The 16,647-nt window shown below is 35.1% G+C and overlaps 1 protein-coding gene across 7 annotated transcripts in view; it reads right to left on the minus strand.

Annotated features, from left to right (window-relative positions):
* Nucleotides 1–16,647, minus strand: part of CPEB2 (cytoplasmic polyadenylation element binding protein 2) — a 66,195-nt gene that overhangs the window by 47,413 nt on the left and 2,135 nt on the right. For 2 of the 7 annotated variants that reach the window (XM_050791645.1, XM_050791644.1), the window contains exons 2-4: nt 13,692–13,973; nt 12,852–12,941; nt 3,707–3,797 (exon numbers count right to left, since the gene is read on the minus strand). In XM_050791645.1, coding sequence (XP_050647602.1) covers nt 3,707–3,797; nt 12,852–12,941; nt 13,692–13,973 — 463 coding nt within the window. Of the gene's footprint in view, nt 1–3,706; nt 3,798–12,851; nt 12,942–13,682; nt 13,974–16,378; nt 16,456–16,647 lie in introns of those variants that run through there. The other 5 variants (XM_050791649.1, XM_050791647.1, XM_050791648.1 and 2 more) reach the window with 3 other exon arrangements.

Consider the following 16,647-nt stretch of genomic DNA (forward strand, 5'->3'; position numbering starts at 1 on the left):
AAGGGGAATTTTTTATACATATATATAAAATTACATTTTAAATATAAAAATATATATACACAATTATATATATATGTATACACAACACATAAACACATGCATATATATAGATATATATGTTTTTCAATCTCAAGTGAATTCAAAATTTTTAAGTTAGAAAAATTATCTTTGGCTGTGAGAAGGGAAAAAACATGCTCACTAACCATCTTTAGGAATCATCATGGTGACAGGTCTCTTCATATTTACACAATGTCTGTCTCAGAAAATGTGCAGTCAGTGTCTAGGAAACTTGTGCAAAAGCAGACACACTTAAAGGAGTAAGGTGCATTCAGCGTTCCATCTTGGGTTGCCATCATTTCATATCTGGACAACTCCAACAAGACTAGACCCTTCCCACCTGCTATGCCAGACCATGAAAATATCAACATTAAACAATGGAGGTTCCCTACTGTCCTGAAAAAACACTGGAGAGTAGGAAAATGCAAATAAGCTGCAGTGAAGTGTTCTGGGCATAAACAGGGATGAGAGGGAGGGTGCTTCTGTTAGCACAATCACCCAGTTCTCAGTTAGGTCAGGAACCTGCCACTTAGCATTCTAGAGATCTGCTTGACTCCTTTCTTCCAATTGACAGTCTCACCTTGACTAATTTTTCTTTTCCTTTAACTGAGGGTAGAATTGAATACAAATTTACCACTCTGCCTTTTACCTCTGTGGTAGCCAGCCTCTAGTATTCACATCTCTTGAATAGCAGACCTGACCTAAATTGAGTAGAGCTGATCTACGTAGTTAACAGAATGTTGTGGAAATGATGGTATGAGACTTCTAAGGCTAGGACATAGAAGACATGGGGGCATTCATTTTGAGCTTTTATCACTCACTTTGGGGGATATAAGCAACCACGTTATAAGAAAAATTTTACAGCCCTGTTGAGAGGTCCATGAGGCAACAAACGGAGTTCTTCTGCCAACAGCCAGCCATGCGAGTGTACCATCTTAGAAAAAGATCCTCCAGTTCCAGTTAAGCCTTCAGATGACTGCAGCCTCAGCCAGTATGCTGACTGCTACTTCATGAGATATCCTCAGCCAGAAGTAACCAGCTGAACTGCTCCCAAATTCAAACCCACAGAAATTGTGTGAGATGATGTTTACTGTTGTTTTGATCTGCTAAATTTGGGATAATTATACAGAGATAACTAATATCTCTCCTCACTCAAGTTCATTTTCCTAGATATTTTCACCATTAATATAAAGAGAAACAATTCATTTTAAACATTTACCCTCCAACTCTCTTCTCCTTTTTCATCAGATCCCGTAACAAAAACAAAACCAATGGCTGGTTTGTAAAACAGCATTTAGAAAGGATAAAATAATATTCATTTTGTTTTCCAGGGGAAAATAATTTTTTTTAATTAAACAGAGGACAGGATTTCCTAGAAGGGATGAAAAGGTAAGAGAGAAGAGATGAGACAGAGGGTGAAATACCGCCCTCAAGAACAGTAATGGAAAGAAGGAAAACAAATTCAGGTGTTAAACCCTGGATGGTTTATTCCATTTGCTACCACCTTGATTTAGAAGATTCTACTGAGGTCTAGCCCCCTCCCCCCAAAAAATTACAATAATCAGAGTATGGGAAGAAAGAAAATATACAACATAATATCCCAGGAGGCAGTGGAATCTGTGTAAGTAAGGAAAGAAAGGAAAAAAAAAAAAAAGACTTAAAGTGGCAGAACCTAGTACCAAGATAATTTTAAATAGGGATATGATGGAGCTTTGTACAAATATCAGTCTTTTTTTTTGATTTTATGCAGAGAAAGTTTCTCAATTTTTTCTTTTTTCCTTTTTAAAAATTCCCTGTCATAAAACATGTGGAAGACAAAATATTCCACGTTTTGTGTAAATATGAACAGACTTGTCACCATGATGATGCCTAAAGGTGGTTAGTGAGCATGTTTTTCCCGTTCTCACAGCCAAAGATAATTTTTCTAACTTAAAAATTCTGAATTCTCTTGAGATTAAAAAACATATATATCAATATACATGAGTGTGTGTGTGTGTATATGTATATATAATTCCCCTTAACCTCACAATGCTTCCATTTCCTTTCCAATGTCCTCTTTTTAGGTTTCCCTTCACTTTTACTATAATACAGGCTAGTAAAAAGAAAAACGGAGATAATTAACAGTGCCACAGTGAACATTTTATCTAATATGTTTAAAAAGCCTTTTGAAAAAAAAAAAAAAGACTGGGAGAAACAACGAAAAACTTTTATTATCCACTGGTAACAGTTAATAATCTTGACTTTATCTTGTATTAGAATTTCTAAGAGTTTTCTTTCTTGAGAAGCCAAGGAGATAAACAGGAAACTTCTTAATCATAAACTGCTGGCTTCTATTCTAAATGGTGGATCTAAGACAAACCACTGAAACTGCCAGCATAACAGTGAAAAAGACCAAGACCCTATACAAAGATACTAAAAAATCTAAGCTGAATTTTGGTTAGAAAAAAAAAAAAAAAACCGAAACCCAAAAACTTGACATATAACTTTACTGTAAGTTTGTATGAGGAATTACTATTAGCACACATAATCAACAATCACTAATATCCCCACAGCTTCTCAAGCTCCTTAAATTTAAGGAATTGAAAAGACAAGGAATTCTTTTGACAAGCAAAATCCATAAACAGAACAAAATAATTAGATATGTGGTCAGTATTATCAACTTAGCCCCACATCACCACCTCCCCGTCAATATGGAAGTTTATAGAGTTTTTAGGCCAAATCTTGAAAGAGAATTCTAACTTGGCTTTATAGAATTAAAAATGGAGAAAGTTTACAAAGTAATCCATGATTTTGATTCAATGAGAGATTTTGAGCCAGAATAAAATAGTTAAGCTGCTCCTGAATTTCTGACTCACAGAAACCGTGTAAAGTAATAAATATTTATTGCTATTTTAAGCTGCTAAGTTTTGAGATAATTTATTATGTAGCAAGATATCTGTCATGACTCAAATTGACAATTTGGTAGATTTTCACCATTGACATAAATGACAATGATATATACTGTATAAAAATACATAATAATACGTAATAATTTTCATTTTATATACAGAATATGTACAGACAAAAACAAGTATGCTAATGAAACTGCTTCAAATACTATAAACAATTAGTGAAGACTGCTACTGTAGGATAAGTGGGCTGGTTCTTTTCCCTAATTTGTGTCAATTTCTATGAAGAGCTACTTTTCACCTTGGAGAAGCCACTATAAAATATTCTCCCCTTTTCAAAACCCTATGACAGTAGAAGAAAAATAGAGAAAGGAGGTTAACTAGGGAAAATTCTAGGCTGGAATCACCGCAAATTGTGAATACAAGTATTCCAAGAAATATTTTTAGTATTTTCATACTTGAAAGAATTCTAGAAAAGTGACTAATGTATACTTTTAGATCCATTCTTCATTCTCTGGTGAACTGAAGCATGTCTCTAAATAGTAAATTTTCCTTAAATTGTAAGTCAAGGTAGGTGAGTTCACATTAAGCAACAAAGGAAAAAGTATGGCATTTCATAAAAAAAAGATTATCATTAATAAATGTATAATAGAATTTTATAGTGGATATAGGTGCTACTTAGGGTTCACTTTCATATAAAAACTAGTTAGATAAGCAAATTGGTATATAACATAAACATATTTTTTAAAAAAGTCACCTACCCTTAAGAGGATCATGCTCTGCTCTCATAATATCGATAAGGGAATTTTCCAAAGAGTGCATATTCAAACTGTCATACATTCTACTTCGATCCTGGAAGAGAAGAGGAAAAAAGACATTATAATCTATGCATTTTCAAAACGTGATTATAAAAATACTATCTAAATTCTCTTACATAAAAGAGGACATCTGATTAATATATTACCAATTAATCTGTATCCCACAAAAATACCAGTAACTACAGATCTCATGAGCTACAACGTTCCTTGTATTGGAGGACATTATTTTCAGTACATTTATCTCTTAAATCTTTTATCAAAAGCAATCTAATTTTATTGGCAATACTAATGCAAAACAGTAAAATAATTTCTATGGTTACCTTTCTCTATAAAGTTTCCTGAAATCTTATATACACAGAAAGTATTTTTTGGTTAATTTCTAAACTTTTCTCAAGTATTTAGGAAGACAGATACTGGCACGAGGAAAATAAATATTTGGGAGGAAATATTTTAGTTCCATAATTGCACCATACTTTAAACATCTATCAAACACTTTGTTATTTGACATAGTAGTCTGAATTTCATAATAAGTGCATAAACATCTTATATGGCAAAAATCAAAAGCATAAGATACTAACACCAGAACAAGGACTAATGCCTAGAATATTCAGATTCATATCTTACTCTCTAAAGTGCTTCCTTATTTGTCTCTGCATTTTTAAGCCTGCCTCCCCCAACTCCCCTGCAAAATAGGCACGTGGAAGACAGAAGAGTAAAAGCAGTAATCTCATTAAGTCTGCTACTTCACCAAGTCTCCAAAATCTTGTGTTATCAGAACCTTGTTTGCTGAATGTTCAATCCCTTCACTTGCTTATTTGAAAGAATCTGACTCTTTAATGTCCATGAATTTCCACTGTATTCTGTTCAATACATACTCAATGCATCTGAAAAAAGGTACGTGGGGAACCACTACAGAAGCTTTCTGGCCCATGCCATCATCTAGGAGTCTTCCCAAAATACTCACCCAACCAGTTAAGTATGTGTGTACACGCATGTGCAAGCTTATACGTTGGGGAGGCAGGATAGTCCATTCTAAACTCTAAAAAAAAGATTGTCACAGAAAATGGAAAGGAAGAATCTGAAAATTAAGTGGAAATAAAAGTCCCCATAGAAGTCAAAATAAGGCACTTAAGAACCTGGGTCCATGAGCTTCAATAGAGACCAGAAGTCTCTGAGATTATATATAATAGACTGCTCATGGGTGTACAGTAGTCCCCCCTTTCTGCCTTTTGCCTTCCACGATTTCAGTTATCTGTAGGACAATACAATAAGATATTCTGAGAGAGAGAGAAATGCCACTTTTACATAACTTTTATTACATTACATTGTTATAATTGTCCTACTTTATTATTAATTATTGTTGTCACTTACTGTGCCTAATTTATGAATTAAACTTTATCATACATACGTTTTCACTGGGAAAAAGTCGTATATGAAGGCACTATTTGCAGTTTCAGGCATCCACTGATTGTCTTGGAACGTATCCCTCATGGATAAGTGGGGACTGGTGTATACATAAATTTTTTTTTTTCCTGAAGAAAAGGTTTATAGCTTTCATCAGTTTTCCACGGGAGTCCACAATCCAGAGAAGATTCAGAATCAGTTCTTTAGAAAGCTGAAGAAAAACCTAAGTAGCTTTTCTAAGAATATGTCTATTTATTTACTTTACTTTGATGTTTAAATTGAGGTTGTAGCCTTTTTAAATCTAGGGGTTCAGAATCAGCACTGTAGACTAAATAAGTTGCTGTCAGGGATTTAAAAAAGGAAGTAACACTGAATGACGGAAGGAACGCTAAACTGGAGGCTCTTATTCCAGCTTTATCACAAATTAACTCTATCAGTACTGTTTACTGATTTGTACTGAAAGGCCCCTGAAGTAAAACACATGCATCAATAACAGCTGCTCTCTAGAACAGTGACCTTGATTAGTGATGGAGGCACAAAGAATCAATGAGCTGTAACAGTTGTTCCTAAACTTGAGCATGTTTCAGAATCATCTGGAAGGGTGGTTAAACACACAGACTGCTGAAACACATCAAATTCAGTAGGTCTGGAGTAGAACCTGAGAATATGTATTTCTAACAAGTTCCCAGGTGATACTGATTCTGCGGGCCTGGATATCACACTTCATAAGAAGCAATTAGTTTCTTCGTCTGAAGTCACTAAATCTCTCTAGGCTCTGGTTCTAACTCCTAGAAAATAATCATGTCAGACAAGATTATGCCTATAGTCTCTTTAAAAATTACAGAAAAGAAAAAGACTGAAAATACTCCAAAATTAATGAAATATTAATAAAATCAAAACAGAGAATAGGATGGCCCATATGGGCAAAAATGACATATTAATTTTAGGAATCTATCCAAATATGTCCATCTTCCCTGTGCTTCCACAATACTGTGTTCATAACCAATTTGTTGATTTTCCTGTCTCTTCCACTAAACTTCTAAGTTGATTAAGAATAGGGACTAATTACAGAATATAGTTAGTTCTCATATGTCTGCTGAATGAATACTCCTTTATCTTTACCATACAAACTCAGTAAAAAATTTTTAAAAAAGTCGAGTTCTGTGAGGAGAAAGACTGTACTTCTTAAACAGTAATTGCAAAGGACTATAAAACTTTCTCAGAATCCTCAATGGAATAGGTAGTCAAATGTTAACTGACTAAACTGACACAAGCATCAGATTAATGTGGCTTGCTATGAATCTGAATTTCCAACAACCCAATGGAAGATTAAGTACTATTATACTGAAAGTTCCCAGATGTATTTAAAATAGAATTATAAAATGTAAGCTGTAATGACAAAAGTTAATGTTCATATAATTAAGCAAAAAATCCCTCTGCAGGTATGCCATATCATGACGGTTCTAAGAATACACTGTAAATACTTTAAAATACTTTACTATCCTCCTTACCCTAAATCCTCACAAAGGAAATATATTACAGTTCATGGTTATCTTTTTAGGTTGATGACTTTGAACAGAATCAACCTATGCCCAGTCAACTGATGACCTTAATTAATGGTAACTAATAAATCACCCAAACAATATTTCCCAAGTAACTTCCTTTTTCTGGAGGTGTAGGGGAAAGTACACTCTACCTTCATTGCAAGAGGTGTGATCTTGCTCTAGAGCATGGTAAAATTATTGCCTGGGTCATGGACAATATTTAAAGTATGAAAGAGAAACATCCTTAAACTAACTATAAATATCAGTGACCACTATATAATTAATTTTGAGAGGTGTTACTCAAAAAGGCTGCATCTATTAATAACTTCCGCTTGAGTGTCTATATCTAACTCAATCAGTGAGATGCCTACTTATAAGGTCTCTTATTTCCTTTTTCTGTTAAGTATTTGATCCTAAACTCCTACTCTAGGAAAGAAAACAGCAAAGCTATTTTAAAAAGATTAGCTTGGTTATACTTTGTAAAGCATCAGCTGCATCCCATGTGATTTTTAAAGCAACAAACATAAAACAGCCGTGAGCAACCAAAGAGCACATGACATCTCAAAATTGCTTTTTGAATTTAATGAAACCTATAGGCTTACATGCAAAAGATATAGATAATTCCATTAAATAAATTGTGGGAATTAAAATATGACTTCTGAAAAAACAGAAACAAATCTGGTTATAAAACAAACACTCATGCATTCTTCTGAAATAAAGACATTAGGAAAAGTTGTGTTCATGCAAACTGCCATCAGTTTAAAAACTAAACTGAGGAACTAAGGCAATTTTCAAGTGACCATGAACACAACAATACTAATTATCATTAATAAATATGGAAAATCATAGCAATGTAATTTACATTTATTACAAGGCTATTTGAAAACACCAAGATATTCACAAAAATAAGAATCTATGAGGAAAAGTGTGCATGCAATCAATTCTGAAATATAAAAACTATCTGGCAAAGAATCAACTAAATGGGCTTTCAGAAACGAAATTACAGAATCTCATAATAATTAACAGAATAAAATGATTAGAAAACACTGTTGGAAAAGGTATAACCTCTTTTATTATAATACTTATTTCATGGTTTTTCTTAAACCCAGACATTTGCCACAAACACTTACGGGAGTGTCAATAAAAGCTTAGAAAGGCTGAAAAACACACAAAAGAACAAAGTGATCCTAATCTTGAAAAAAGATGACCTAAGCAAAGATTATAAACACTGAAAAATAACTAAGGAGGTCAATGCACAATATTAGAAGCAGTATGACAAAGGGAATTCAAACTTAATTACAATTTGAAGAGATATTAATTTTTTTGCTCGGATATATTAAAAACCCTGTTTTATTTTAAAATAAGTGGTCAATTAGAAACTTTTCCTCCTGAAAATGAGGTACTCTTCCAAAGAAAAATAAGATTATAGAAAAACCCTACATTCTTATATTTAATGATTTAGCAGATGCTTGAAAATGTATTATTCTGCTTAATTAGAAAGATCAGCTTTTATTGTACTTATAATATTTGTGTTTACTTCTCTAATTTTTACTTTAAAATAAAGCAATGTAGTGCTAATATTGTCCTTAATTTTAAGTAGATATTGACCATACATTCCTGTTACACAATGTTATTGCACCATACTCAATTAGTAGCAGATGACGTGCTACTCTACTGCATAACGTAGTACTCAATCTCATAAGCTCTCTTCTCATTCTCTAGATGTTCCACTTAGATAATCCTTATTCATCCAACTAGACTCTTACCTTCTCCAAGACAAAGAATAGTATTTTTTATCCATATATCCTGAGGGTAATTAAAACACTAACATACAGAATGAATGAAGATACATTTCTTGAATTTTCTTTATTAATTTTGAACCTCAACAAAGTGTGTTCGTCATTCTCAGGAAAAAAAACAAACAAAAAAAACAATCCAATGTTTTAAAAGGCCAAAGCTATTCTAGTACTCACAAGAATTAAAATAGAAAGACAAGTGGAAAACATTTCAAGAACAATTAAAGCACTGAACACAGAATAGGAAACAAAAAGAAGGCATCCATTACTTAAGCTGTAATACAAGAGTCCATTCTTTTTCCTTTTCAGTGGGCATGTAACAGTTTGATGACTATGAATGTCCCTGAAGTTCATCTGGTTTACAAACCACTATTTAAGAAATGCTTTATTAGATAAACAAATTGGGCTTGGTATGCAACTACATACTGTTTTTTTTTTGTGTGTGTGTGTGAGTAAAGACTCAAATAATATTTTTTTCTGAGACAGATCTCCAAATTATGATTTACCACATTATCATAACAGCCTATTAAAGATTAGTGGAAAGTATCTTCAATTAGTTCAAGGTAATTTATTATGTGACATGCTCAAGCACTGCAAGTAAAACGTGTGGAAGACCAAAAATTTAGAGTTGATATATTGACCACTCCCCAGGTGGAAGGCAGGGTGACATGCATGTATATGCTTCACACACTCGATTACTGTTGCAAGACATTACTTTGTTTACAGTGAGCTGATATGTCATATGTAAACTCGTAAGTAATAACAACCTCAGTTAAAGGATATTTACTCTTTGATTTAAAACGTATGAATAAATATAGCATAACCTTAACATTAAACTGAAAACTCCTATTTTTCTGGGAAGAGGGGGTGGTGTCTTGTTATGTTGCCCAGGCTGGACTCAACTCCAGGGCTCAGGCAATCAATCCTCTTGCCTCAGCCTTCCAAGTAGTGCACGTTGCTGGATCTGGCTGCAAATTCCATTGTAATATAATTTAGAATTCAAATTTTTAAGTATGCTTCTTGCAAGGGTAACTAGCTGATGACATTTTAAAGTAAAGTAATTAATAGCCCTAAGGATATTCATGTATATATACTGGCTGGGCGTGGTGGCTCAAGCCTGAAATCCCCACACTTTGGAGGCCGAGGCGGGCAGATTACGTGAGGTCAGGAGTCTGAGACCAGCCTGGCCAACATGGTGAAACCCTGTCTCTACTAATAATATAAAAATTAGACAGGCATGGAGGTTCCTGCCTGTAATCACAGCTACTGGGGAGGCTGAGGCACGAGAATCGCTTGAACCTGGGAGTGCAGTGAGCCGAGATCATGCCACTGCACTTCAGCCTGAGTGACAGAGTGAAACTGACTTAAAAAAAAAAAAAAAAAAGAAATTCATAGAGATATATAATACTCATTTTAAAGTCAGAAATGTTTATAATTTATATTTGCTTTTAAAAAGTTTTAAATGTGAGGGTTTTCTATTTTAAAAAATTCTTATCTAAAATAAAATTCCAACCCACAAAATTTTACATATTAACAGAAATAAAAATCAACCTACAAAACTAGTTCTTTCTTATTTATTGAATTCAATTATGTGTTCACCTCTTGATATAGGTAAGCCTGCAGTATCCAAGTACAAGAATTAAGACTTCAGTTCTATAATTTTGTATTATATTCTAGGCCCTAATGAATTTGAGCCTAAAGGAAATAAAAAGTAAAATGTTTTAAAATAATGTACTTGTTAACAAAAATATACTCGAATTACATTGTATGTGATGACAAAAGGTCAGAAATGCAAATAATCTCCTCAGATATTTAAGTGACTAAGTATCTTCTATAATTTTAATTTTGCCAAAGAATGAGAAACTACCCAACATTTTAAGATATCAATTTCATTTTGTAGCTGCTGCTGTATTTTTAAGAGGCTCAACTTCAAATACCTCAACCTTTTATGGAAAGATGGAAACACATAACAAATTATGTATAAGCACTTTTAGGGTACATAGAGGAGACAATGACATTTCTTTTAAGTCCAGTTGAAAGGTCACATACTACCTCCACTTCCTTAGACTAATGCCTTAGACCCTTTAGTCAAAGAAACCAAGAGGCTTGTATTCTAAAAATAGAGGCAAGGGGGTGGGGCACCAGGGAGGAAAAGAAATGGCCAAAACAGATCAGAGAAAGTGTAAAAGCTGGCTGGAAAGGCCTTAAATGACCTAGTTCAAGGTCCCCCTTTTACAGATAAGGAAACTGTGACCCAGAGAGATTAAAGCCCATAAACTATGTCATTCAATGTCATAAAGATTATGAGGAAGAGGAAGAAGATCCAAGTTACAGGCCTTCTTTCCTTCCAGTTCCATTCACTTTCCATTATCTCTTTTTTTCCTCCACCATTGTCTTCTACTTCATCACATCACACGTCTGGCTCAAGTATCTAAAGGGAATGCCAATATCTCGGCAGTTTACCAGATAAGTTTATCTTTAAGCACCAAAATCATTTTTCCTAAAATAAATCTCCCTAAAATCTTAGGTTATAAAACAGGTAAAAGCAGAGTAGCTTTGATTGAGGTCTAAGTGGGAGGGCAGCCCCAGAGGCTGATTTGAAAGCTTCCCTTTCATTATCACCCCTGTCTCCTTTCTAGCATTCCACCAATTGAAATCAACTCTATAACCTGATTTCTCGACATCTGTCCCTGCCTCATGGACCCTGTAATGCCAGCTAATTTGTATTCTTTTCCATGGATACTTATTTCTCCTATATATGTATCCATCCTATTGCTTCTTCCTGCACAAACAGAGTAATTATGTCCTCTTCTATCTGAAAACATTTCTCTTGCCACCTTCAAAATAATTACATTAATTTTCTTCTCCTAAACATACCATCTCCTAGGCATTCACGTGTTGAATTTAAATACAAAAATGCTACCATAGGCCGGGCGCGGTGGCTCAAGCCTGTAATCCCAGCACTTTGGGAGGCCGACACGGGCGGATCACGAGGTCAGGAGATCGAGACCATCCTGGCTGACACGGTGAAACCCCGTCTCTACTAAAAAATACAAAAAACTAGCCGGGCGAGGTGGCGGGCGCCTGTAGTCCCAGCTACTCCGGAGGCTGAGGCAGGAGAATGGCGTAAACCCGGGAGGCGGAGCTTGCAGTGAGCTGAGATCCGGCCACTGCACTCCAGCCCGGGCGAGAGAGCCAGACTCCGTCTCAAAAAAAAAAAAAAAAAATTCTACCATAAAAAGGCCACTAATAAGGTTTAACTGGACCAGAGTAGAGAAGAGAGTAGACATAAATAGCTAACTTATATTAACAAGACAATACCTTGCAAATTACATGAAGTAACTACCACTTCTAAGTGAAGACCCTGGCAGGACTACTTTGGAAAACAGGCAGGACTTGGCTAAAACAATTGTTAGTGGTTGATTATCAAAATTGGTGCTAACTTTCTAGATTAGAAAGTTACTTACAAATATATTACTAATCTGTTTATGTCCTTACTTGTAAAATCATATCATGTTAATAAATTAACCAAGGAAGAGACTTAGAATGACACAGCTCCATTCATAAAACACACACGACGTTAAGTCTATGCTCATTCAAACTGGAGCTCTGTAAGAAAGAACCTGCATATATAAGGACTGAGTTTTCTATATCCTGTAATAATCCTCACCACCTGGTACACCTAGTATACATTCAAATTCAGTTTGCAAGAAGAAAGATAGTATTTTGTAAAAAGGTGTGAATGTAATTTGATTAAGGCTAACTCCCAGCTTTTTCACTAATGGTTTCTCCATAGAAAACTGATTATTTGGAATAAGTCAGGGTACAAAAGCAGTAACAAAATTTAGAATACTAGGCTATAAATTGTTTAATAAAGGTGAAAAAACGAAACCAAGAGAAGTCTTTTTTAGAAATATATCTCAAAACAAATAGACTTCAAGACAAAAATTTACTGAAAAGTTCTACAAAACATTAAATACAAAGCTGCATGTTAAGTAAACATATGATTTTGTACCTAATTGCATATAATTCTGAAAAGAGATACAATCTGTTTAGTTTGACTGATGTTTAAAGTCAGGTGCTCTTGTGTATATAATCCCTTTTTCCAAAAATATTTATTATGTTTTAGAAATATAAAAGGATTAATTACTCTTAAATTTGAAAGTAAAAAAATTCTTACATTAAATAGTTCAAAGCAGGTGATCCTTAAAAAATAAATTGCTTCAATGTCCTCTAACATATGTTTCAATAGGTATAATAAGAAAGTAAATACTAAATCCTACTCATAACATAAATACTAAACTCCTAACCGAAATCCTAAAAAGTATACACTGTGCAGCCTACCTGGTCTATTCTGGATGTTCCGGCTGCAGTGCACCAACTATCTTGGAGTGAATCTGAGCCCCAAGCTGGCAACTGCAAACTAGATCTCACCTTCAATAGCATAGAAGTTTTCATCAGAAATCAGCAGTTGTCTTCCCCATACCCACCCAATGAAAGAAAGAAAGAAAACCAAAAATAAACCTCTATCTTAAATCCTCATTCCATCCTTTAAAGGTTTAAGAAAAAACAAAACAAAACAAAAACCTCACTTGCAATAGCCATAAAGGAACTTCAACAAAATAATAAAAAGCCTGGGGGAAAAAAAAAGTCTAATCAACATATTAGGCCACATTTAGAAAAAATAATCAGTGAATTAGTGAAGATAAATTTAAATTAGATGCAAAAAAGCCCTAATATTATTTTGCCACAATCACAGCTGTACTAAGTATATTCTAATATATATACAGCTGATCGTAGTCAAATCTAAGAATAGTTAAAATTACAGAACATTTTAGCTTAGCTATATTATAGGAGAAACAAATTTTGGTGGCCCATTACAGTTTATAAATGAAAACATTCTTAAAGAGTTGCCAATTGAAAGCTTCAGTATGTATTTAATCAATACAACGGGTTTTTCTATGTTTTACTAAGCTTATTTTCCATTGCGTGTTTAGAGAATTTTTTTACATTCTCAATTTTCTCTGTATAGATATTTTAACCTTTGTTAATTAAATTACAGGCTTAAAAATTAAAACTTTATTTGAAAAAATGTTAATTTTACCATACCACTACCACCACCACCCAATTCCCTATTTTGAAAGATTAACATTAGAGATAAGGTCATTTACATACCATTCTTACCTGTAAGGGTAAGAGTGTATTACTATTGTTGTCTGTTCTGAACACATTATCTTCAATCCAAGATTTTGGAGTCAGTGATGGAGTTGAGCGAGTAAATTTCGGTGGTGCTATGACATTACCAGAAAACGGTTTCTTCAATGGAGATATCTGATTCATAGTTCCTGGGATTCCCATGTTTCCGGTTCTACGATGATCTCTGCCATGCATTGCTCCCCAGGACATACTTCCAGTGCCCCAGCCACTGCTCTGATGGTTGCTCCAGGGAGATTGTTTCAGAAGAGGCTGGGGAAAACATAGCTATTTAAATTGTGGCATTTAAAGAGTTTGCAATTCAAATTCAAATGTCAGACCTAAGAATTTATATGAATGAAATATATAAAGGCAAAAGAATACATCTTTTCTAGGTTATAAAAGTAATAGTCTTGAGATCTTTCTATGTGAAATCATATTTGATGCTGGTCAAGTTTTCATCTTCTTGTGTACTATAAATATGATATTTTATGACAGTTATTGAAATAGAACCATGCAGTTCCTTATCCTTCAGAAATAACTGTATACATGATAAATATGAAGAAAAAAATTGAAATTAACTGAAGATTCTTAAAGATATAACATACACGGTGATCTTAAAGCAACCATATTATGCTAGGCACACAACTAAAAATATGGTCTTTGTTAATTAAAATATCCTACTCATGCAAGTGAAATACATTGACTTCATGTTTCCAAAACAAGTTGCACTGCTACAAAAGTGGGAATTACTCTATTGCACAAATTAAAATCGCCTTTTGGAATAAGGGCAGTATAGAAACTATGTCATTTTTCTGCATTGTTTATTTAACTGTTAAGGCATATTATTCCAGTTTTAGTATAGTTTGTCTTAAAGTGTTTTTGTTTTTCACTTAATTATCCATGAACTTTCAAGCAATTATCTGATGTTGCCCATAGGTGGATCCACTGAGGTATACTGCCAATTTACTATATGCTTTGATTATTCCACTAGAGATCTTGATACAAGTCTCCATCAAGTTGATTCATTTTCAAAAGTAAATTACATCCTAATCTAAAGCCTGTGGCAAGAAAAGTCAAGTCATCAAAGAATGGTAAATCCACCAAAAGGCTAATAATTGTAGTTTTGGGTTTGTTTTTTTTTTTTAAAGAAGTATTCATTGCTGGTAATTCTACTGTCAATACGTTTATACTTTAATACTTTGGTGTTAAGATGTAGCCAAAGAAGTATGAACCAGACAGTTACTAAAAATATGATTCTCTTAAAATTGAACCTGCTTTTTATAAGACAATTAAAAGAGAAACTCCTGATCTACAGTACCAATTTTTAAAAACTTTTAAATGCTAACATAATCATGAGTATATATTACTCTTTCCTCCTCCACAGAGTTCCATGGATAATTAAGGAGCCATGGACAAACCACTTCATTCTTGAGGGCCTTACTTTCCTTATTAAATGATTTAATGCTCAAAGTTATCTTCCAGTGATCTAAAATTCTATATGAAAGCTGTGTGACCTCTCATACTCCATGGCTAGACCCATCTTTTGTTCAAAAGCAGATTACAGTTAAATATGGATCATTGTGTATGTTCTTCCAACGTTCTGTATCACAACTTTAAGAATACAAAATTACCTACAGATAATTTTCTGTGGACAAGTTTCCAGTTAACAAAATGAAGACTCTGAGACACAAAAGACAGTTGCTGAGGATTATAAAAATCATGAAAACGTGGAACATTATTTCAAAATCCCTATTTTCAATCCTTATAGGCCACATTCTCTTTTCTAAGAAAGAAATCAGTGATTCAACAAAAACTGTTCACTATCACTTTGGTTAACTCAGATAAACTGTTAACTTTCACTTGGGTTAATTTAGATAATATTCACTTTAAAAAAGACTAATCCTTGAAAACTTTGGTCAACTGAAAAAGTTATGGGGTTAAGGTCATATTTTGCGTCTCTGTCAATCCTTAATCACGAAAATAGAAAATGGACTTAAACAGAATGAACACTGCAAGAAATGCTAACAAGATTCAAAACCAACAAGACACTCTTTCGACGTCAATTTACCAATCCAGCAGTCACCCAAAAATTGTATTGAGGGAATAACAAAAAAGATCTTGAATCAGAAAAGATGCGGAAAATAAAAACCTCTGCCCAGTGTTATTTCATAATATTACCTACTTAAAATACACACGGCTCAATATTCCCTTGCAGAAGGTTAAGGCAACCAAAAAATGTACCGAGAGTCTACAAGGAAACACTAATCCCAGATCCAAGTTCAGTTTTGTCTTAAAACCCACAAAACATGACACCAACATTGAAAAGCACAGAAACTAAGACAATCGTGGGGTATCTCGGTTTGAACTCGAGCCGTCACTAACAGTTTCTTCTTCCCAGTCCTGTAAGCCGAGGAGGCGACACCGCGGGAACCAGGTCCTGCGAGGAGAGCGGTCAGCCGCTCCCTCCCCACTCGCCGGTGGCCCAGGGTGCGGCGCTGCCGGCAGGTTGACCGGACGGAGCTTTGCAAGCGGCTCGACGGACCGCCGGGAGGGCTGCGGCTTCAAGGCGAGATCCCCGCCGGCCAATTAAGAATAAACAAACTCCAAAGAAAAAAAGCCTTTCCGCCTTCCCTCATTGGACGGTAGGACAGAGTCAAGGGCTCCCCCGCACGCACCTTCTCCAACAATCATTTTCCTCCTGCCCAAGTTCACTTTCCACGGCCGCTCTTCCAAGGCCCCTGGCCCGCCCCCGGTCCTCGCCGCGCCTCCCCGAGTCAGGGGCCCGGGGCGGCGGCCCTCCAGGCTCAGGGCACCGGGTGGAGCCCGGGATGCGCCAGCTAGGAGGGTCAGGGAGAGACGCCGCGCCCGGCAGCCCGCGGCCACGGCGCTATTCAGCCCCTGCCCCAGCCCCCACCGCTGCGCCGGGACATTCGAGGGGCGCCCG

This window comes from Macaca thibetana, chromosome 5 (assembly GCF_024542745.1).
Source record: "Macaca thibetana thibetana isolate TM-01 chromosome 5, ASM2454274v1, whole genome shotgun sequence".
NCBI classification, from domain to species: domain Eukaryota; kingdom Metazoa; phylum Chordata; class Mammalia; order Primates; family Cercopithecidae; genus Macaca; species Macaca thibetana.